The 23,198-nt window shown below is 43.6% G+C and overlaps 2 protein-coding genes across 6 annotated transcripts; one reads left to right on the forward strand and one right to left on the reverse strand.

Moving 5' to 3' along the window:
* Nucleotides 1–274: 274 nt before the first annotated feature.
* On the reverse strand, nt 275–14,848 carry LRRIQ4 (leucine rich repeats and IQ motif containing 4). Of its 3 annotated transcripts, XM_072142847.1 has the most exons (7): nt 14,743–14,826; nt 6,718–6,785; nt 5,274–6,393; nt 3,473–3,646; nt 2,734–2,872; nt 2,461–2,657; nt 275–2,347 (listed from the first exon to the last, which is right to left on the reverse strand). In XM_072142847.1, exons 3-7 carry the CDS (start codon nt 6,363–6,365, stop codon nt 2,192–2,194), a joined length of 1,758 nt encoding a protein of 585 aa, XP_071998948.1. In that variant the 5' UTR covers nt 6,366–6,393; nt 6,718–6,785; nt 14,743–14,826; the 3' UTR covers nt 275–2,191. The 3 variants fall into 3 exon arrangements, with proteins under 3 accessions (XP_071998948.1, XP_071998947.1, XP_071998949.1); XM_072142846.1 differs by lacking the exon at nt 6,718–6,785 and having other exon boundaries at nt 14,743–14,848; XM_072142848.1 differs by lacking the exons at nt 275–2,347; nt 6,718–6,785 and having other exon boundaries at nt 2,467–2,625; nt 14,743–14,848.
* Nucleotides 14,667–22,939, forward strand: LRRC34 (leucine rich repeat containing 34). 3 transcript variants are annotated; one of them, XM_072142849.1, is made up of 11 exons: nt 14,667–14,878; nt 16,017–16,122; nt 17,140–17,258; nt 17,384–17,448; nt 17,525–17,608; nt 17,692–17,820; nt 19,863–19,958; nt 20,347–20,501; nt 21,474–21,629; nt 22,095–22,221; nt 22,601–22,939. In XM_072142849.1, the coding sequence occupies exons 1-11, from the start codon at nt 14,833–14,835 to the stop codon at nt 22,799–22,801; spliced, it is 1,284 nt and encodes a 427-aa protein (XP_071998950.1). In that variant the 5' UTR covers nt 14,667–14,832; the 3' UTR covers nt 22,802–22,939. The 3 variants fall into 3 exon arrangements, with proteins under 3 accessions (XP_071998950.1, XP_071998951.1, XP_071998952.1); XM_072142850.1 differs by lacking the exon at nt 16,017–16,122 and having other exon boundaries at nt 14,668–14,878; XM_072142851.1 differs by lacking the exon at nt 14,667–14,878 and having other exon boundaries at nt 17,144–17,258.
* Nucleotides 22,940–23,198: the final 259 nt, after the last annotated feature.

Here is a 23,198-nt window from a genome sequence, read left to right on the forward strand (position 1 = left end):
CTTGGTGTTAAAGGAGCTGTCTTACAAGGTGGTGTCGTTTTACTTTTTCCATCCTGGAAAATGGTTTATAGGTCTCCACAAGCCTAAAAGACGGCCTTACTTGGCAAAGTCTCTGTAAGGTGAACACTTACTTCCTGACTGCTGTCGCAGTAGGGTTGGCTTGTGCATTTGTGGTACAGAAAAACAGTTGGATACATGTGACCAGGGAGCAATCGCCAGATTGAGAAAAGGCTGCAATTTGGAAATTATCATTTATTCATATCGGTGAAAAAAACAGTTAAGTGTATCTTATTTTATCTAGCAACATATATGTATATTAATTTTTCTTACACAAAGTTGTATATAACCTTTATGGCACATTACCTCTATATACATCTATCCCCTGTCCATATCTGTCCCTGTCCTCCCATCACTAGATGTCTGATTGCTGGTATCTTCAGGGATCATGTTAACAGAAGCCAGTGCTCCACACACTTCTATGACAGGGTGTGTTTGGTGTAGTAGGAATATGTCTACACAAACCATACAGTGTTGTGTAAGTTGAGACACAACTCCCGTAGAAACCTGTAAATTTGTTAGATGCACTGGTTCCTTGACTGCTGCAGCAAACTTCCTGAGTCTTAGGCCTCATTCAGATGGCTGTACTGGGGGCCATGATCTGGTTGCACGATTTGCTACCATATTATGGCCCCCATAAACCTCTACGGTGGCTCCCGGTCACGGTGAGGTAAGTATGTGACATGTCCTTTACTTTGGCAGATTTGTGGCGCAGCCGCTCGTCTGCTTATCGAGAGAGGAGGGGTGAAGAGTGGTCATCCCTCCTACCTCCTCCTCCAGGCCCTGTGCTCACCTGGAATCCGGTTGAGGCGTGCACACGGCCATGTGAACGATCAGATCAATCAATTGTAGAAGGTCTGGGAAAGCTAGGTGTTCAGAGTGTTTCGGACAGTCATGACATATAGTATATAGGTGTCTATGCAAATATTATCGAAAGAAAAAGGAATGTGTGTTGACATCGGGATCCTCTTCAGGTTGGAAATAATTCAGATTTGCATCTCCTTATTTAAAGAGCAACCACCCTGAGTCAATTGTACTGGCTCATCACCTGAGCTGAAGAAAAGATAATTCTGCTGCCGGAAAGCATCCTTTTAATAAAATCCACTTTGATACCTAATAGTGTAGTGATCTTTTTACACTGCGGCAATAGCATTGTAAACACTTCGCTTTCCTTGACCATCTACAAAAGAAGTAAATGGTGCACAACAAGCAGAAACACAAATGTTCCATTCACATGGAGCATTGGGGGTAACTTGAGATCTCTAACTTTTATGATGTCTGGTTATTTCTTCAGTTTAAATGATATGGCTTGAATGTCCAACAGATGCAGGACCCCTTGTGAGGCTTACACCAATATCGAGAACAGGGACACACAAAACACACATGGCTGCTTTTAGTGTACTTGTAGTGACATGTTCAAATGTACTGTGTTTAATAGTATAGTAGCCTTGTTATAAGCATTATTCCCATGAACAGAGCCAAGGAAAATCGGCCCATAATTCTTGAAGTGGATATTTAATGTACTTTTATTGTGGGGTACCACAAGCAGATCAGTTTAAATATCAGTGGAGAAAGAGGCATTTTACAAAAAACAGCCAAAGCCAAAATTATCATTAAGGCCATGAGAAATAAACACATGAAGAAAAGGAAAGGAATTACTGCAACAATAAGAAAGACAAAAATAAACAGAAATATTGCATGGAAAGAAAGCCTTCAGGGAACACTACTCTCCATGCCAAGTCTTGTCATCCTAGACATATCACCAGAAACCTGCCAGTGTGCGAATACATCAGAGCTTGTCGTTCTTGTTCCAGGTCTGATACATACGTCTGAAACGCGTCAATGGCACCCATGTGCACATAGTTTTTTAATCGTTTGATTAAAAGTAAATTTTTAATGTTTCTTTATATTTTTTGAATATTATATTTTTGTATCTTCGCTGGAGTCTCCAAACCCTTTTCTATCAGAGATGTATTGCATATGCATTATATGTACTTATTTCACCTCTTTATTCAACTGCTGTGGAATAGGAATAAGTGGGAAAACTCTGGCTAATCTCTAATATTTCTCGTCAAACTATGCTGATTATACAATTAGAAAACAAGAATAATTTGTCTTTTCTGCCATTTCTGCCTCACTTTTTACTTTTTCCTTTAATATCGCTCTTCTTGCCTTTACCAGTTCCCTTTTTTTCCTTTTTTGATTTTTTCCCCTTTTTTCCAGTCTGAAGAAGGTAACTAAAGGGTCCAAGTCCTTTGCGCACCATTACTCCACGCCATAAAGCCTGAATCTTAAAATATATAAAAGTAAAAAATTATGTCAGATTAAACCCCTCTTTATGTAGGACCAAGTGCTTAAGCTAGTGACTAGATGATTTTGACTGGATTACAGAATTACAGTTACCTTTGTTGCTAGTGCATGTTTTCGCCTTTTGTCTTGTAAGTATTCCCATATAGCACTTTTCCCAAGGCTGCACACCTCTAAGGGAGGATCTACCATTGGATTTCCATAAAGCAAGATCAGGTCCAGCTTTTGTAGCATGTCCAGGTTATCTGGAAGGCTGGTCAGCTGGTTATTTTGAAGAAGCAATTTTTGCAAACCTAAGTACAAAATAAGAACAATATGCAGATTTTGGGGAATTTTTTAATTATAAATATAAAATAACAGGTACTTTACCATGAAGCTGACATATGGTATCTGGTAGCTTCTTAAGGTTATTTGTGTGGCAATCTAAAACTTCAAGATTGCACAGCAAGTTCAATGTTGTCGGAAGGAATTCCAAATTATTATTTTCAATGTACAATTCTTTTAAATTCTAGAAAACAAAGACAGAACCCTGATTTCATTCAAAAAAATATACTACAGCATACGGTTAGATTTAGTATTGTGGCTGTGGGTTAGACTTGACATACAATGTGGCAAAAATGTAGACACCTAGTTTTAGACTGTTCGCATCTGACTACCTAAACACGGTTTGGCTACTTAAGAAGATTTTTTTCCAAAGTAATATTAGATTGGACAATCCAAAGACCACCTGGGTTAAATTTATCACCACCGGCGCACGATGAGTCCAATATATTAAAGGATTCATTCTATTCCAGGACCAGCCTGATGAAGAATTGCACTTTAACCTGAACCGGCTGCAGGCTATATTTAATGCCCGAACAAGTCTTCTGCTCTCTGTCACCCCACAAGCCGTGAGGGTGGAGTAGGGTAGAAAAAAATCACAATTGCTGTCCAGAGAACTGCTGTACAAGCCATGCTAACCCCCAAGTCTATTATATTAATAAAAGTGGGCCACAGTATTATAGATATTGAAAGCATTCTATTATTATTGTTTAATTATCGTTTCTTAGATGCTCTAAAATTTGCAAACGGTTTATTACAACATTATACAAAATAATAAAATTCATACCTTAAGCATGAAAAAGTTGTCTGGTAACCTTGAAAATGGCACACCAAGATCTTGTCCAATATAAAGTTTTTCCAAAGATTCAAGCTGCAAGACTTCTTCAGGAAAAGCAGCAAATCTGTTCCCAGTGATCCCCAAATAGGACAGTCTTTTTAAAGTTCTCACTGCTGGTGTAACCTTAAGTAAGAAGAAAGCTATTATTAACCATGACAGTTTTTTCTTAGAGGAATATTGTCAACATTTACACTTATAAGGTTAACTTCTGATTGTAGCAGGCCCCATCTCTGGTACCAGCACCTAAGTCTTGAAAAAGCATCAAAAGTCCACAATGTACATGGCTATCCTGAGAACTACCTTAGTGAGAGCTGCGCGTATACAGCCCCCTCTCTATTTACTCTGGCTATCGGATGGGGGATAGATGAGCTCCATTCCTGAAGTAAGGGTGCGTTACCAAGGTGTATCCTGCCACTATGGTATTTATGGTACATACTGTCATATGCCATAAATCTCAAAGATGAAAATAGGACTTTTCCAGCTCCAAAATCAAACCACATATAAAAAGAACATTGTGTAGGACACTTAATAAATGTTTAAATAACTTTTTTAAAAGATTTTGGAAAATTCTGTTTTTATCTATATGCAAATAAGCTTCTTGGTACACCAGGAGCTGGGCCATGCCATGCACTTCTTATTTTTTACTTTCTGTGCTGCCTACACTTCCCAAAATTATTCTTTTAGACATAGAAAGAAGGCTTAGACAGAAGATAATGGGTGCCCGTTTTGAATAGCGAGATAAAGTTAGTTTACGTAAAGATGAATGTGGGCTTTAGTTTTACTGGTAAACAGGACAGGCATATATGAAAGTCATATAAAATGCCTAGACAGTACTGATTTTTCTTCTGGGACAGGGTAGATCACCTGCAAAGCTTCTGCCTATGCTAGCATGAGTTCCTTTAAACTTCCAGTGACAATAGAGAATCATAGCCGTTTACTAGACCTTTGAAGATAACATATTTATTTTCATTTCAGTATAGAATACAGCATGTAATAATAGTAAACTTGTTAGAAACTTCATTGAGTTGAAAAGCTTATCTGTGCCTAATTCTTCTTATTCTTTCTCCTGCTGTGAGCAGTGTATATGAAATCCTTCTGAGGTCCATCCACTTCAGACATAAATATAAGTATGATAAAGAATAATTCTTTCTATAACTAGAGAATATTTTACTGGATGATTCGGCTCCCTGAGGAGATTAGACTATCAAGGGACTGTCTGTAAAGAGTGAAGTCTTTAGACACTTTATCAGGTTCCTTTATCTCTCAGCTGTCAGTGGATACAGGACAGAAAGCTGGTTTATACAAACTTCTTAAATAAGGAAGAAAGGCAGAAGGACACAGGGACAAATTTCTTTAATAAAGTATATAACAAAGTTTACTATTACCATCTGCTCTATTTCTTTTTTAATAAAATGTTGTTTCATGGTAAGCCATATATTTTAGATATCAGCTAACTCAGCTGACGGTCCCAAATATGTATTCTAGGCATGGCTGAGTAGGGTATGCCTTCTGAAAACACAGCCAAACACCTCGGCAGTGGTTTATCTCCCAAGTAGAATAGGTATGGGATCTGAAAACCAACTCCCTGGATTTATCCTGCCAGGGGAGAGTCGGGAGGGCTGTATATGTATCAGATTATCTAATGTGTATGGCCAGCATCACTGTTATCGTAGCTCAGGATGGGGAAGTAAAGGGAGATAAAAGCAATACCCGCAGTACTGATGTACTCAGTTGTCTTAAAAGTCCTTACCGTACTTATGAAATTGTCATCCATTGATAAAACTTGTAGCTGCTTGAGACCACAAATTGCAGATGGGAAGTTAGTAAAATAATTCTGGCTGAGATCTAGTATCTTCAGAGATTCCAGCTTTGTAAATGCAGAAGGTAATGTAGACAAGCCGGTGTTTTTCAGATAGAGTACACTAAGGGAACGCAAATGGCATATCCTGGATGGCAGCTTTTTTAGGTCATTATTGGACAGTACAAGTTCATTGAGTTCCCTCAGCTCACTGATACCACAAGGAAATTTATAAAGGCAATTTCCCGAGAGGTCAAGAACAGACAACTTCTTGCACTCACAAAGTGCATCGGGGATGATGGAAAGTTTATTGAAATTAACAAACAGTTTTTCCAGATTAGATAATAATCCAATCTCAACAGGTAGAGATGTCAATTTATTTTTCTCAAGATCCAGAACCTCTAGGGTCGTTAGAGCACATAGCTGTATGGGAAATGAACGAAAGTCATTGTTTTGCAAATATATTTCTTTGAGATGTATTAAATTGGTCATTTCTGGTGGGAGACACTTCAGTTTGTTGTTGGACAGGCCAAGTAATTGTAAGTGGTAGAGGCGTTTACACAGTTGAACTGGGAATTCTTCAAGGTTTACATTGTAAAGCCTCAGCTCCCGAAGCTGCTGAATGTTGCCTATGACGTCCAATGAGTTGTGATTGAGAGGGTTACAGCTGAGGTCCAAACTCTGAAGACTCTTGAGCTCTCCCAGCTCCTCACAGATGTTATTAATATTGTTGTTATTTAGGTAGAGGATCCTGATATTGTGAAAATGAGAGATCTCCTTTGGGATAATTTCAATTTGGTTCTTCTCTAAGTGCAGTTCTTCAAGGTCTTCCAGATCTAGAACAGAGACTGGAAACTCTGTGTGCTTTTGTTGAGCAGAATCCATGAAGAGGATGCGTTGTTTCACAGGACTGGATACTTCAGGTTCTTGCTTCACTTGAACAGTTTCCAATATCTCATTATTGTTCATGAAAACAGAGGTGATGGCGTTTGAAAAGCGAACATTGAACATTTTACCAAGAGGGTATTCAGCAAGGTCAGACATGGTGACGCTTCTGACTTAGATACAATGCCTAATAATCAATAAAAAAAATAATAACAGAATAATAATTTATATGTATAAAATATTTAAATTATGATGTCAAATCAAATGTATATAATGCACTAATTGTCCTGGTACTAATGTATAAAGCTATAGGAGTAAAGGGGTTTTCCCATGAAAGAAAATTCTCAAATGTCAATCCCCTAGTGATGTTAACACAATAAAGATTATTGTAAACCCTTTACTTCACAATTTGACTCAGTTTTATTGCTATTTCAGCTCCTATTATTCCATACGCTCGTCAGTGTTAAAGGAAACCTACCATTTGATTTGATGTATTATGAAGCAAACATACCTTGATACTGCTGTAGCTACACTGATGCAGGATCATTTCTTGTTTAATCCCTGTGCTGAGTGGTTTTGCTGAAAAAAAAAATTATAATATTATGATAATGAAGCTATGTTGCTTCTGTGCTGGGATTCTGCGCTTTTCCTTTCACATTAGTTATGCACTGCAACAGAGAATGATGCAATCATTGTTCTCCCTGCCAGGCAGAAATAATCAATTGCTGCACCATCCCTCAGCTGCTGTGTATGAGTGCTCCAGCTCAGGTTAATTAGTTATGTCTTGGCTGTTCAGAAAGCTTGTGTGTAATGTGGATCCAGCTTTCTCAAGGTCCTGAATTTTATAATCGTTTTTTCAGCAAAACCAGCTCAGGGATTTAAAAAATATGATTCTGCACCACTGTAGCTACAGCATTCTCAAGATATGTTTGGTTCATAATACATGTGGGCGGGAACTCATTATGGTCTATCTAGTTCTGTGAGCTGACAATGCGTTTAAATTATCACGGTACAAGGTTTAAATACACTTTCATTTACCTTCAGAACATTGTACGAGTATCTGACACATAGAAAGAGAGATGCCTATTATACACCATGACACAGCCAGATTTCCTACATCTCTGCTATTCCACAACACACTAGAACAGTGGTGGCGAACCTATGGCACGGGTGCCAGAAGTGGCACTCGAAGCCATTTCTGTGGGCACTCAGACCATTGCCCAAGTTCACCAGATATGACCAAATCCACCAAATCTTCCTGCAGTCCCAGCAACTTAAGAGATGCTGCTCTCAGCATTATTTTAAAGCAACACTTCATTGGCTGTTTGGAACTGCGGGAAAAGTGAGAAGGTGTTGACAGAACTGCAATATCTTTGGAGGTCATCCTGCTGGACCCTGGATAGAAGCTATAATGAGAGTCTGAATTTGCCCTCCTTCTTTCAACTGTATTGGTGGTCTCGGGGGGCTGATACGATTAAAAGATGTGGAAGAACAGGTACCAATAAGTTACTGTTTAAAAGCCATGTTGGTACTTCACGGTAAATAAGTGGATTTAGTTTGTAGTTTGGGCACTCGGTCTCTAAAAGGATCGCCATCACTGCACTAGAAGAACTTATCTACCTGTAGCTTGTAGTTTTCCTCATGCTGCTGCCTCGGGAACTCAGATTCTGTGAATCAGTGAGTGAACTCTGTCCTGGACAGCAGGGGGACGAGACTAGAGTGCAGGGTGCAGAGAGAGAGAAACTTAGCTCCACGGCTGTCACACAGAAATCCAAGATGGCTTCCCCGACCCTAATTTAGAAGTTGCAGGGGCACATTTACTAAGGGCTTTGCAACAGTTTTCTGTTGGACTTTGCACATTCTTTCTAGTGGAAACTGCTTGCACAGGTATTTAAGAAAGGTCTGCACCACAAATGTGTAGCACGTGTCCGTTTTGTGGCACAGCTTCACTAGCCACCATGTGACACAAATTAGGGGGCGTTCCGGCGCTCAGTGCACAAGATTTAACATGCAAAGTCTGTTGTACGCCCTATGATACAGGTGCACCTCAAAAAAGTTGGTGAACTCTGTTGGGCCAGTCCTGGGAAGAGTCAAATTCATGTTTTCTGGCACACGCTCTTAATAAATCTGGCGCACCCAGCATTATACATAGGCAGAGCATTTTTAGTGCAGTTTCCTACATTCTTAGTAAATGTGCCCCACAGGGTTGTGTGTCTAGGGGCAACTGAAATTGTATACACCAGGACTGATAGAGACAGGATGGACTTATATCTGTGAAATGCTGTATTTTTGTTAATTCTGAATTTCTAATTCAGTGAATTGGAGAATGTGTTATTTATGTATCCTGAGTACATTTAAGAAACTTGTCTCGTGGGGATACCCCTTTAAACTTTATTCATCTCTGATTTTTGGTGACTGTGCTTCTAAGAGTAAGGGTACATTCAGATGCCCATTTATGGGGACGTATAAGCGGACGCAAATTTGCGGTTGCATATACATCCCCATAGATGGCAATGGCGGCCCGGTATGGTGCCAAACATGTGTGGCACCGTTCCGCACCGTACATCAGGAAAAGATAGAGCCTGCTCTACCTTTTCGTGAGTGTGCGGCCGTGCGCCGCTGCTTCCTACGGAGTGGGAAGGGGTCACCTCCTCCTCCTCTCCAGCGCACTGTGCGAATGCACCCTTATGTGGAAACATATATCATCAGGACAGTCTTGACTTCAGCCTGTGAGGGGGATTTACTAGGATTTGTTTTCTGGCTTACAAGCCCTGAAATAATCACAATTCCTTTTAACCCCTTACCGCTCTGCGCCATAGCTGTACTGCGCTGAGTCCCGCGAATAGCGCTCAGCGCAGTACAGCTACTGCGCAGAGACGATGCCGGATCAGCGCTGCATAGCAGCCGAACAGGCATCGTTAGCCACGGGATTTCAGCGGTAATTTACCGCTGACATCCCCGGCTAACACCCGCGGTCGGAGTGGGCTCCGATCGCGGGCGTTTAACCAGTTAAATGCGACGGTCAACGCGACCGCGGCATTTAACATGCCTTCCGGGGGTCTTTACCCCACGATCGCCCCCCCCCCCGCACCGTTTTCGGGGGGGGGGGGGGGCGATCGCTGTTTTGGCACCTCTGGGGTCCGATCTGCATAGGCTGGCACTGCTAATACCCTGCAATACATGAGTATTGCAGAGTATTATAATGAACAAGCAATCAGATGATTGCTTGTTCATATCCCATGGTGGATCAAGTAAAAAAATTTTAAAAAAAATGTTTTTCAATAAAAAATTACTTTATAAATCACTAAAAATGCCCATAAGCCCCAAAACATATAAAGAGACATATAACGCTCAAAAAAGTCTAAATCATAACACAAACCCCACATATATAGTATCACCGCGTCCGTAACAATCCATAGAATAAAACTAAGTAACTATTGAACCCATGATGAACGCCGTAAAAAAAAAGACGTTAAAAACCTGCCAAAAATTATGATTTTTACCTATTATATCCCACTAAAAATGCAATAAAAAGTGATCAACAAAACATATGTACTCCAGAATGATACTGTTGCAAAGAACAACATGTCCCGCAAAAAAACAAGCCATCAACCAGCTCTGTAGCCAAAAACGGAACAATGTTATGCCACTTGGAAGACGGCGATGCAAAAATGATAGATTTTTCCCCACATTAGGGTTTTATTTGGCAAATTTAGTAAAACATAAGAAAAAATATTCATGTCTGGTATCCCCGTAATCGTATCGACCCATAGAATAAAGATAACAGGATTATTAGGATATATGGTGAACAAAAAAAAAAAAGTTAAAAATCCAGTACAGAATTGATGCTTTTCTACTCATGACCTCAAAAAAAGTTCCTAAATTTTCAAAAATAGGTGATACCATCCCCAAAATGGTAACACTGGAAAAAGCATCTCATCGCGCAAAAAAAGATGCCATCACATTTGGCCTAATGTCATGTGACCAGGGTGACATCTTCAAAGGTCCTTGAGCTACTTAATATGAAAACTATACCCCATGTACATATCTGACCACATAAAACAATCACAGCAGCCTCCATGGACTTCTACTGCTCTCCATGCTTCTGCTGTGATTTCATGTGATAAAATATGCTGTGATTTTATGATATATATATACATACCTCCCAACTTTTGGACAAGAGAAAGAGGGACAAAAGCCCCTCCCCCTTTTTCTAAACCACGCCCATTGTCCCACCCACCCACAAGCATAGTATAATATCAACCTTGACGGTCCCCACATAGTAAAGTGCCCCTTACTTTGGCCACCCCCCCAACCCCATGGACCCGTACAATATCCCATAAAGCAAATCTGCAAAGCAGATAATATCCCATAAAGCAATCCTGTAGCCTCCTGTCCTCCAGCCTCGTCCTGTAGCCTCCAGTCCTCCAGCCTCGTCCTGTAGCCTCCAGTCCTCCAGCCTCGTCCTGTAGCCTCCTGTCCTCCAGCCTCGTCCTGTAGCCTCCTGTCCTCCAGCCTCGTCCTGTAGCCTCCTGTCCTCCAGCCTCCTCCTGTAGCCTCCTGTCCTTCAGCCTCCTCCTGTAGCCTCCTGTCCTCCAGCCTCCTCCTGTAGCCCCCTGTCCTCCAGCCTCCTCCTGTAGCCTCCTGTCCTCCAGCCTCCTCCTGTAGCCCCCTGTCCTCCAGCCTCCTCCTGTAGCCCCCTGTCCTCCAGCCTCCTCCTGTAGCCTCCTGTCCTCCAGCCTCCTCCTGTAGCCTCCTGTCCTCCAGCCTCCTCCTGTAGCCCCCTGTCCTCCAGCCTCCTCCTGTAGCCTCCTGTCCTCCAGCCTCCTCCTGTAGCCTCCTGTCCTCCAGCCTCCTCCTGTAGCCTCCAGCTTCCTCCTTCAGCATCCTCCACCTGTCCTACAGTCCCAAAGTCCCCTCTAGAATCCTCCTGTCCTCCGACCTCCCCCTCAAGCATCCTCCTGTCCTCCCCCTCAAGCCCCCTGTCCTCCAGCCTCCTCCTGTAGCCTCCTGTCCTCCAGCCTCCTCCTTCAGCATCCTCCACCTGTCCTCCAGTCCCACAGTCCCCTCTAGAATCCTCCTGTCCTCCGACCTCCCCCTCAAGCATCCTCCTGTCCCCCAGCCTCCTCCTCCTGTCCCCCAGCCTCCTCCTCCTGTCCCGCAGCAGCCTCCACCTGTCCCCCAGCCTCCTCCTCCTGCCCTTTAGCCTCCTTCTGTCCGCCAGCCTACTCAAGCATCCTCCTGTCCTCAGCCTCCACCTGTCCTCCAGCATCCTCCTCCTGTCCCCAGCCTCCTCCTCCTGTCCCCAGCCTCCTCCTCCTGTCCTCCAGCATCCTCCTCCTGTCCTCCAGCATCCTCCTCCTGTCCCCCTGCAGCCTCCTCCTGCCCACCAGCAGCCTCCTCCTGCCCACCAGCAGCCTCCTCCTGCCCACCAGCAGCCTCCTCCTGTCCTCCTGTAGCTTCCAGCCCCCCCTGTCCTGCTCCTGTGCCCCAGCCCTCCCTGTCCTCCTGTAGCCTCCAGCCCCCCCCTGTCCTCCTGTAGCCTCCAGCCCCTCCTGTCCTTTAGCCTCCTCCTCCTGTCCCCTAGCCTCCTCCTCCTGTCCCCCAGCCTCCTCCTCCTGTCCCGCAGCAGCCTCCACCTGTCCCTCAGCCTCCTCCTCCTGCCCTTTAGCCTCCTTCTGTCCCCCAGCCTACTCAAGCATTCTCCTGTCCTCAGCCTCCACCTGTCCTCCAGCATCCTCCTCCTGTCCCCAGCCTCCTTCTGTCCTCCAGCATCCTCCTCCTGTCCCCAGCCTCCTCCTGTCCTCCAGCATCCTCCTCCTATCCCCAGCCTCCTCCTGTCCTCCAGCATCCTCCTCCTGTCCTCTAGCATCCTCCTCCTGTCCTCCGGCATCCTCCTCCTGTCCTCCGGCATCCTCCTCCTGTCCTGCAACAGCCTCCTCCTGTCCCCCAGCAGCCTCCTCCTGTCCCCCAGCAGCCTCCTCCTGCCCACCAGCAGCCTCCTCCTGTAGCTTCCAGCCCCCCCTGTCCTGCTCCTGTGCCCCAGCCCTCCCTGTCCTCCTGTAGCATCCAGCCCCCCCTGTCCTCCGGTAGCCTCCTGTCCTCCAGCCTTCTCCTTCTTCATCCTCCACCTGTCCTCCAGTCCCACAGTCCCCTCCAGAATCCTCCTGTCCTCTAACCTCCCCCTCAATCATCCTCCTGTCCGTCAGTCTCCTCCTCCTGTCCCCCAGCCTCCTCCTGTAGCCCCCTGTCCTCCAGCCTCCTCCTGTAGCCCCCTGTCCCCAGCCTCCTCCTCCTGTCCTCCAGCATCCTCCTCCTGTCCCCCAGCAGCCTCCTCCTGTCCCGCAGCAGCCTCCTCTTGTTCCCCAGCAGCCTCCTCCTGTCCCCCACGAGCCTCCTCCTGCCCACCAGCACCCTCCTCCTGTCCTCCTGTAGCCTCCAGCCCCCCCTGTCCTGCTCCTGTAGCCTCCAGCCCCCCCATGTCCTGCTCCTGTAGCCTCCAGCCCCCCCTGTCCTCCTGTAGCCTCCAGCCCCCCCCCCCCCGTCCTCCTGTAGCTTCCAGCACCCCCTTTCCTCCTCCAGTAGCCTCCAGCCCCCCTGTAGCCTCCAGCACCCCCCTGTCCTCTTCCTGTGCCCCAGGTCCCCCTTTCCTCCTCCTGTAGCCTCCAACCCCCCCTCCCCCCCCCCCCCCCGTAGCCTCCAGCACCCCCCTGTCCTCTTACTGTGCCCCAGCCCCCCTTTCCTCCTCCAGTAGCCTTCAGCCCCCCCTGTAACCTTCAGCACCCCCCTGTCCTCCTCCTGTGCCCCAGCCCCCCTGTCCTTTCTGTAGCCTCCATCCTCCTCCTGTGCCCCAGCCCCCCTGTCCTTTCTGTAGCCTCCATCCTCCTCCTGGCTCCTCTCCCTGTGGCCCCCCTGTCCCCTCAGTCTCTTACCTTATGTCATTCCATCTTCTCCCCTGGATGCGCGGAGGGGGCGTGGCCAGCCGGGGGCGGAGCTCGCTCCTCACATGATTGGTGCAGACATCATGTGAGGAGGGAGCAGGGGCTGGTCCCGCCTCCTACCAGCCCCCATGCCTTGGCTGCTCTGCAGCTCTAAACTACGGGGGCTGGAGGAGGCGGGACAAAGCGGAAAAAGTGGGCGGGGCCCGGGACATTCTCTCCCCTTTCCGTGGCAGCGTGACAGAGCCCATAAAACGGGACTGTCACGCTGAAAGCGGGACGGTTGGGAGGTATGTATATATGCTTAGTGCACAGTTCCTAATGCTACAAAAGCTATAGGACCTGCGATGATGTCACCCTGGTCACATGACATTATAGCAGCATACAGAGATAGGGATAGGGAGGAGCTGCTGGATTCAGCCTGAGGAGGCCACGCCCACCTGGACTCAATGTAGCCATGCTTAGTTACCAGATAAAACTATAAAGTTGAATATATGGGAATCTCAGGGGCATAATTTTTAGCTACAAGCAGGGTGTCAAATAGTTATTACAGCTCTGTCACTACCTGTATTTGGGAAAATATTCGTGACGGGTTCCCTTTAAGCTGTAAAATGGCTGCGTCCTTAAGGGGTTAAACCACTGTGAATTGCGATTATTTCCACAGTGGCATCCACAGGAATAAGTGACAAGATCTGGAAAGTGTGTATGGGATTATCATCATTGAAATGTGTTAATGTGGCAGATCCTCCGGTAATAAGTAACATGTAATTAACCTTAAAGAGGGTAATCACATTTTTATACATTTATGTGCAGTGTCATTTAACACAGACAGTGCATTTATCTATATAAAAAGAATTTGATGCTAAGTTTTTGTGCCGCAATTGAGGAACCCATAACATATTAGAACTTAATGTGCATTTTAGGCTGATGCACATGTAGTGTATTATGCACAGTATTACCATGCAGATTGTTGTGTGGAAATGTCACTACGTATCACATAAGCATTAAAGTGACTGTGATTTGGAAATAATGTACAGTAATGTTTCAGTGCGGAAAAGAAAATCAGTACGAGAAATCTCTATGAAATCTGGAGGCAAACTTTGTATTGATGCTGATTCTATCCAGATTTTTCCAATCAGATCGCAGGTGAAAAAAAAAAGATGTTAAAAACTGGACACAGAAAAAAAGTCTATGTCCATCAGCATCTATCAAAAACATTGTACACAAACCATAAATGTACATGAAATACACACATAAAGACACATAAAGGAATTTTTTGTGCAGATTTCTATGCACTTTTTCAGCATTACAAACTGCTATGTGTTATCCTTATATATAGTCTTAGTGCTCTGAGCTCTTGTCTATATGTCAGGGCTTTTTCATTGCTTTTGGGAGGATTTTAGGTTACAACTTCTAAGTAACAACCAGCGATAAACATCTCGATTTGCCTTCTGACCTCTCCAGCCAGTGACATAGTATAGGATCATTGTGGTCGGGGGGTGGCACACCCCATTCCTGTCACCTCATACAGTGTCAATGAGCAGCAGCCCCCCATTACACAGCACTACAGGTAGCTGTGGTACCAGGGATCACCCTACCAGTGTACAGTGCGCCCGCTCCTCGCCGTCCTGTGTGAATGGGGCTGTAGCCGCAGCGAGCAGTGTACACTTTACTGCCATGACAACCGGATGACAACACACAGGGAGCGGAGGAGAGACAGGCCGGAGCCTGCAGGTGTGTGTCCTGTAATGGGGGTCTCTGGGGATATATGCGGGGTATGGGGAGACGCACGGCTCGTGCTGTAGTAGGTGTAATGGGTGGTCATCCTGTTCTGATCTAGGGGGCGACATTGTGCTGCGTACAGTGTGACCCCCAGCCTGCACCTATATACTGTAAGGCTCCGGTCATTACATAGAATCTGCACTTGGGCTGCACATAAAACCACATCAAACTCATATCAAATCTGCATGTAGTTGTGAGCAATGTTTAGTCTTATAGGGAATGTGTTTTCTATTTCCCTGTAAAATAAATGTAAAGCAAATTGCACCAAAAATGGCAACAAAGCTGCAAACAATGTGAAATTGCCCTTTTTTTCTGCTTAGGACCTTATGAGAGTATAGATGAAAGAAAGATGAAAGAGGACCTGTCACCTGTAAAAACGGCCCGGCGTATTAATGAGGGGGTGGGACTGCCACATGGGGCTTGGCAGTCACCGTTGGCCTATGGAGTGGGCGGGGTGGTCCAGGAAGAGGCGTTTCTAGTGTAGCACTGCTGCGTCTGTTGTAGCACTATTAAGTAATCAGCTCCTAGTGCCGTTTTTACAGGTGACAGGTCTTGGCAGGGCGATTGCTCATGGACAGTTACAGATCACATGACCCTCCATCTGCGGCCATTTTATGGACAGGAATGTGTGGCTGATGAGGTAAAAGACATGAGGCTTCACTTTACATATCAAGAAAGCGGAGCAGAACTATTAATCTATATTAATTTATAGTATATTGGTAATTTACCTAATATCCTGCCCCCCAACACTTACACACACATTACAAGAAGCATGAGGTAAAGTGGACAACCCCTTTAACCTTAGGCAGGGTTTCAACAATTGCAGCAACCACTTGCAGGCAGCCCCACACACCATCTTGTACAGGAGCCAATGGCCACACAAGTGGGTCAGCTGAGTTATTACCTGTTAATTTGAGGAATTATTGGCGCCCGCAGTTGCTCGTGGAGACCAGGCCTCAATAAGGTTAAGATTTAAAATGTAAAACGACATGACTACAAAAGGGTTTATCAAGCTCCGCCCATTGCAGCCAAATCAGATGTGAACACGGCCTTGGTGGTCTACACTGTTGTTATATTATCTTTTCTTTAGTCATGGCTACAGGTCTGGGGCAGCAGTATAACGTGGCATGTACAGAGCTGAACCAACCAGTTAACCATTTCATTGAAGACGTACTCGCACAACTGGATCGACAGGAGTAAGTACCAATGTATAGTGTTTTACAAAGTATAAATTGTTATGTTTGGCTGCTTTGATTCTGCATATCCAGGCTTCTAGATACATCAGGGTCTTGATATATCCACTGAATAGATCCATCGCACTGAATTAGGTTTCCATTCAGCAGGACACATTGCAGTTTGCATCTTCTTGTGCTGTAGTGAATAACAGCAGAGCCTGCGCCAGGGACGGATGAAGGGTCATGGGCCCTGGGCTGTATGAATATTATATCCCCTACCAGTCTAGAATTACCTTCCTACATCTGATACTAGAAAAAAGGTTCATGGGAAATAGAGGATGTGTCACTTCTGCCTGCTTTCAACCTGCAGATAGCTAGAGGACCTTCAAAGGTCCTGAAAAGTCTCTTGTGTACATGTATATTGCGGGCGGGAACAGATGTATGAGGATTTCATGGTTGGGGGTCCTTTTCAGTATAAAACCATCAGGATGCCGGCTGTAATAGCTCTCTTTTATGTTTTATCTTAAAAAACTGATCTCCTAATGATCCCAGCTATTATGGGAGAAATGCATTGAGATGAGATGAGATAATATAATATAATATGCATGTATAAATAACCTGTGTACAGGATGCATACCTATATGTAACCTAGATGCTCTATCTGCAGGGCTAGAAAAGGGATAACAAATAGAAATTCACGGATCCAGCTCTTTGACAGAATAAAACCGCATTGTTCAATCCATGGCATCCATAGGCAAAATACAGGTATATGGGTCTAAAAAGTCAACGCGTTTCTAGCACTATTACGTGCTCTTACGCATACAGGTATAAAAAGTCAACGCGTTTCTAGCTCTATTACATGATCTTACTCAGTCATGAGTAAGAGCTCGCAATAGTGCCAGAAACGTGTTGACTTTTTATACCTGTATTTTGCCTACGGATGTTATGGATTGCACAATAAAGGCGGTTTTGTTCTGTCAAAGAGCTGGATCCGTGAATTTTTATTTGTTATCCCCTAACTAACTATCCGTTTTCTAGGCAGTTTACATCTACACTGAAGATATGTGGAAATAATCGACTAATGGCAGTGACTCGTGTTACAGATGAAGACTTTCTTGCTATTTCCCATGTATTGAAGCACAATAGTTTTATCACAGGTAGGTATTTTATAGATGAGAGACAAAAAGAAAATTAACAAAGAAAGAAAATTATATAATAACTTTCCTATTTTATATTGTCATTTAAAAAAAAAATCACATTATAATTTTATTATTTTTTGAAGATCTTGATCTAAGGTTTAACAACTTAACCAATAACGGTGCAGTCCACATTGCCAAATTTCTTCAGGTATGTTGCAAGGCGCTGAATTAAGGTAAGTATGTCTCACTTACTGTCACTATATCATATTCTCTTCTTGTCTCAGGATAATTGCTCATTGTTCCATGTAAATCTTATGGGGAACGACATTGAAACAGAAGGCGCAGAACACATTGCTAAAGCTTTGCATGTATGTAAATTTCATCAACATTTTTGTTACAAATTTCTTGAAGGGATATGATTTACAATTTTTTTTATATGTGTCGTGCTTAGAGGAATGACTCTCTTCGAAGCTTAAGGATGACTGGCAACAAAATTGGCAACAAGGGAGGAATGTTCTTTGCTGCAATGCTGCAGATAAATACAAGTCTTGAAGAATTAGACCTTGGAGACTGCGACTTGGTATGTGTGCGGTATTCTGTAACATATCATCACTGATATTTTGGCTGAATAATGTGTCGCCATGGTAACAGACTACAAACAAAACCAGTGGAATATGGTCATGTTTTGTTACAATGGTTTCACAGCCTAGGGCCCATTTTTTATACTGATGACCTATCCTGATTCAGAAATGGGTTGTCAAGCAGCTGAGCAGCTTCCAGTTCATGTTTCTTTCATGACCCAGTAAGATGGCAATAACCAGAAAATCTACTTTGTAGTTAGATGTAACGTGGTTGTATAAAATTATGGATGCAGAGATTTTAACAAATCAAATCAAGCTCTGTCTTCCTCAGAAAGCCCCTTCATTGTAATTGATGGTCCTACATCCAGAGACGTTACTGACCAGAACTTCTCCTGAAGTCCAATGCATGATGTCAATTACAGAGAAGGAGGAGTGTATAGGAGTATCTCATACACACACAGGCTCCAGGGGGCGTGGCCTCCAGTACCAGGAAGCACAGGAGTCGGCACCAGGAGTGTCACATCATTATACAGGCTGTCAGTAATGTGTATAGGAGTATCTCATACACACACATGCTGCAGGGGGCGCCAGCACCAGGAAGCACATAGAGGAGCCAGCACCAGTAGTGTCACATCATTATACAGGCTGTCGGTCATGTGTATAGGAGTATCTCATAAACACACAGGCTGCAGGGGCGCCAGCACCAGGAGTGTCACATCATTATACAGGCTGTCAGTCATGTATATAGGAGTATCTCATACACACACAGGCTGAAGTGGGTTTGGCCGCCAGCACCAGGAAGCACATAGAGGAGCCAGCACCAGGAGTTTTTTTCTTCAGTATGATTTCCGTTACTTACACAGAAACCATACTGACTCTTTATCGGCTTTGTGGCTATTTACATGTCCTTTTTTTCACTGGCCTACAGAATTGCTGGACAAGTATTTGAATTATTATACGCATTAATACTTAAAATATTACATTTATGTAATAAGTGTACATATTAATATATCTCTCACAGAAGTCAAGGAGGCCACAAAAAGAAACTGATGACATTTGTGTACAATTCTTTATTTTTCTTTAGATGGATGTGAAATAAAGCGCATCAATGGATACAATACTTATTCAAAACTTACTTAAAGGGAACCTGTCACCAGGAGTCCCATTTTTAGCACTCCCCCAGTCCCCACAGAGCATAGTACATACACTGCCAAAGTTTTTGTATTAAAAATTGGTTTTACAGAAAAAAAGATATGTTATATTGTACCTTTCATTAGCATCTACTGTGTGACTAGGCAGTTGCCAAATGGGAGGGGCTGGAAAGGAGCAATTTCCCCTCCACCCTTGGGGAACAGCTTCTCCATGTGACCTTTTCACATATATGAAAACACCCATCACTGGGCTTAGCGACGCCCCCTGCTCCTCTACAGCCAATCCTAAGTGTGGAGAGTTATTCATATATTTGAAAAGGTCACATGTTTCCCAAGGGTGGGGGGGCACTGCTCCTTTCCAGCCCCTCCCATTTGGCAACTGCCTAGTCACACAGCAGATGCTAATGAAAGGTACAATATAACATATCTTTTTTTCTGTAAAATCTATTTTTTATACAAAAACACTTTGTACTATGCTCTGTGGGGACTGGGGGGGTCTCCTGGTGATAGGTGCCCTTTAAAACAAAGGTGGAAGGCACACTGGTGTGAATGATACCTTATAGATAGTTCTACAAGGGAATGGTGTTTATGGAGGGTTGTTCATTCAGTTATGACCACATTGCTCTATTACCCGCCAGAAGTCCCCAGGAAGACCCAAAAGCAGCCGTCAGTGGCTCATGTGACGCACAACTCCTCCTGGCAGGAGCATAAGTTTACCAGCGTATTTAAAATATTGTGACCCTATTAGGGTATTTTACTTACCCTGGGAAACTTTCTTATGTGGCCATCTCTATAAAGAGTTAATAGTGTAATTTTTCTTTTAGACATATTCTTATAAGTATGGCCTCTTGTAAAAATGGCTCATCATTATACATCTTTTATTTTTACAGGGTATACAGAGTCTGATAGCATTTGCCACAGTCTTAAAGCAAAATAAGTCAATAAAATCAATAAATCTAAACCGCCCTTTATTCTATGTTTCACAGGTAAGTACTTTCCTGTTTTACGGGAATCTTTTTGTGCAACCAATATTTCCATATTTCTCTTATTTATTCAGATGAAAGTACATCAAACCAGCAATTATAATCCCTGGATCAACGTCCCATTAAAGGAACAGTCCAGTGACAGCAGATTCATTGAATTATTCCTTGTGCATGGCCTGAAGGAAGGAGCATGACTCTAGGTTCTAGCAAGGTTCTAGGAGTCCTGCTGCTCCCTTCAGGCCCTGCTCCATGTATTATTTAATGAATTAGCTTTGTTTGGAGGTTATCTGTACAAATAGCAGAATGACTGAAGAATTTACCCAGCGGAGGCCTTCCACGGGCGCCCATTACAGGTCAGCTATGTCCTGTCATATTGATTTGTATTTTTTAGGAGGATACTAGCATTCACATAGCTCAGATGTTAAAGGTGAACAACACTCTACAGGAAATCCATCTTTCAAAACATGAGATGACAGATTCTGGAGTTGAGCGTCTTTGCGAAGCCTTACAGGAGAACAAAACTCTCAGATATCTTGATCTAAGCTGGTGAGGTGTAATGTAATATTCTCAGCTGCTTTACTAAAATTCACATCTTGTTTTTGTGACACATTCAGCATGTTAGCCAGGGAAGGTCCAGATGTCGACGCTAAACCATACACTGTATCCATAGACATATACTGAGGGAATGAGGCATGCTGCTCAGTATACACTATATGCAGCTTTGTCTGGAGTAAGATTGGGCAAGATCAGCTGCTACTCCATTCATACAGAACACACTCATGAGAAGTAGGTTGCCAGCAGTCATACCAGCAGCAGTCACATCCCATTCTGTGAATGGGTTAAAATATGTATGTCACAGGTGCTCCTGCGAAACCATATCCAGGGTCGCAGGAGCACCGACCCCCCCACCCCATCGGATCACTCACCTCGCCTCGATCCAGAGCTGACTCCAGCAGTATGGCACGCACTTCCCAGCATCCTAGGGGTGCTGGCCGGCTGCCCTTTCTGCCTAAATTCCAGCACCTTCCTGCGTCCCCTGCTGGATCTCCGTGCCTTGTGCCCTAGAGAAAGCAGTGTTCCATGCTCTTTGCTGTTATTGAGATTTCCCATTGTGACCCCAGTTCTGTTTCTGACTATGCTCCTCCGCTGCCAACTTTGATCCCGTGCTGGCCTTCCTGAACTCCTGCCTGTCCCAGACTACGATTTTGCTCAACGTCTTTGTATCTTGCATTGGCTGCCACTGTGGACAAAGTTGCACCTGTGGAACGACCTGGTGGTACCACGCCGCAGCAAGCCCAACCCGCTTTGTGGCGGGCTCTGGTGAAAACCGGGTGCCACTTACACTCCGGTCCCAGGTGTCGGCTTATGTCATCGTCTGCGGTTGTCCAGTGGGTCCACACTTCTGAGAAACAGTACATGTGAAAGTCAAGTGACCTGACATCAGCATTGAAATGTAAGCATCTGCTATTGCATATGAAAAACTAATTAAACAAATATGCCTATGGTTTCACTTTTCAGTAATAAAATAACACGTGATGGAGTCAAGTGCTTGGCAGAACTCCTAAAGAATAATACAACCCTGGAGATCTTAGACCTGACATCAAACAGAATGGAAGATGAAGGTGCAATGTACTTGGCTGAAGCCATTCATTCATACAACAGCAGCCTCAAAGCGTAAGAATGACATTTCACATTCAATGTGGGTATATGTATAGGCATGTGCAGCAAGTGAAATAAGTATTGATCACATCACCAGTTTTCTAAGTCAATATATTTCTAAAGGTGTAGATATAAAAAAAGAATAATTATGTCATGGGATAACATAATAATTTTACTCTTTAACAAATATTCCTTTACATTCAAACCCAAATATGACGGAGAGTTTGAAAGTAGTAATCAATATATTGAGAATAGACACATATGATACGTGATTTTATTGCTTCCTGTTTGTTTTTTAGCCAAGATGAAGTGTGTGTTCACTCGTGTTGGAACGCTTCTCATGCAATGTAATTTTTTTTTTTAAACAATGGATTAATAAAAGAAGATTGGATATTAATTTGCAGGAGTCAGCAAAGTTATGTATAGTCTAGAAGCCTTATCTCCAGTAGCCTGATAGTGTCCTTTGCTTTAACCCTCTAGGTTAGCAATTGTTAGTAACAATATCACTGGGCAAGGTCTCAAGGCTCTAGCAGCTGCAACTAAACAAAATAAAGGACTAGAATACATCTACATTTGGGGGAATGTACTTGATGAAGATGCCTGTATGGTACGTATTATATTAAAGGTTATTATGGTGGGTTTATTTTAACATTTTTTATATTGGTAAACATTTGGTAACTTAAGAATGTAACATGTGAAGCTTTTCTTGATCCCAGTGGTGGCTGTAGGGGCCACCCTTCTTGTGCATGTAGGGGCCCAAGACTATTCTATCAGTGATATCAGAAATATTACAACTAATATGGCTGCTCTCTATGTTGGCCATTTCTTATGCTTAAGTGTGTCCTTGTACAGCTTGAAGCACCAGAGTTCTATAGTTGTGATGTAATTTTAGCATAAACCTCATAGAATGTATTCGCAAATGAAAAATTTCCTCTAATGATGTGAGTTGTTGGCATAAATAAAGTGACTTGTATGTGCCATTACAGGCATTTTCAGATCTTCTTTACTCTGGTCGCCTAAATGCCTCCACAACAGATGTACGGCCATATACAGTTGATGGTCGTGTCTGCCTTGCAGAACTTTTTCATGGTCTCAAGAAACATTACTACTGGTCTCCAACATATGGCATAGCCGACGATCCTGTAGGCAATTCCTGTCTTACTCTTCTAAATGATGATAAATTCTAAAGACCAAAATGAAAATAACTTGTATGCAATTTATACATTTTTTTATTTAACCTTGCACAAACATGTTAAAAAAATGCTAATTAGCTAAATAAGTGAAAATAAAAGTCTTATAATTTATCTTATAAACTTTTCAACAAATGTGTGTCTTTGTGGTGAATGGGGAATGGCAATTGTCTGGCTTACACTAAACCAACAAATAGCTGGTGCAAAGTTAGACAAGACAGTCAGATATATTATTCAGTTTTGAACAAAATTCTGGCACAGCATTAGGCTTCAAGCATGTGCCCATCCGGTCCGTAACTCGGAAAGCACGGGATGAGGGGCGAGAGCTCCCTCCATCAGGCTAGGCCCCAAACTTCTGAATGGGGTCCCCTTACCCTTAAATAAAATATACATA

The sequence above is a fragment of the Engystomops pustulosus genome, chromosome 3, assembly GCF_040894005.1.
Source record: "Engystomops pustulosus chromosome 3, aEngPut4.maternal, whole genome shotgun sequence".
Classification (NCBI taxonomy): domain Eukaryota; kingdom Metazoa; phylum Chordata; class Amphibia; order Anura; family Leptodactylidae; genus Engystomops; species Engystomops pustulosus.

What these genes read in the sequence shown, in the direction of transcription:
- LRRIQ4 (XM_072142846.1), bottom strand. Translation starts at nt 6,365, where the DNA reads ATGTCTGACCTTGCTGAATACCCTCTTGGTAAAATGTTCAATGTTCGC. An exon ending in ACAACTTTTTCATGCTTAAG is followed by an intron (nt 2,873 to 3,472) that starts GTATGAATTTTA and finishes TTTGTTTTCTAG; the next exon opens with AATTTAAAAGAATTGTACAT. An exon ending in AACATGCACTAGCAACAAAG is followed by an intron (nt 2,348 to 2,460) that starts GTAACTGTAATT and finishes ATATATTTTAAG; the next exon opens with ATTCAGGCTTTATGGCGTGG.
- LRRC34 (XM_072142849.1), top strand. Translation starts at nt 14,833, where the DNA reads ATGACAACACACAGGGAGCGGAGGAGAGACAGGCCGGAGCCTGCAG. An exon ending in AGACAGGCCGGAGCCTGCAG is followed by an intron (nt 14,879 to 16,016) that starts GTGTGTGTCCTG and finishes TCTTTTCTTTAG; the next exon opens with TCATGGCTACAGGTCTGGGG. An exon ending in TACAACAGCAGCCTCAAAGC is followed by an intron (nt 21,630 to 22,094) that starts GTAAGAATGACA and finishes TTAACCCTCTAG; the next exon opens with GTTAGCAATTGTTAGTAACA.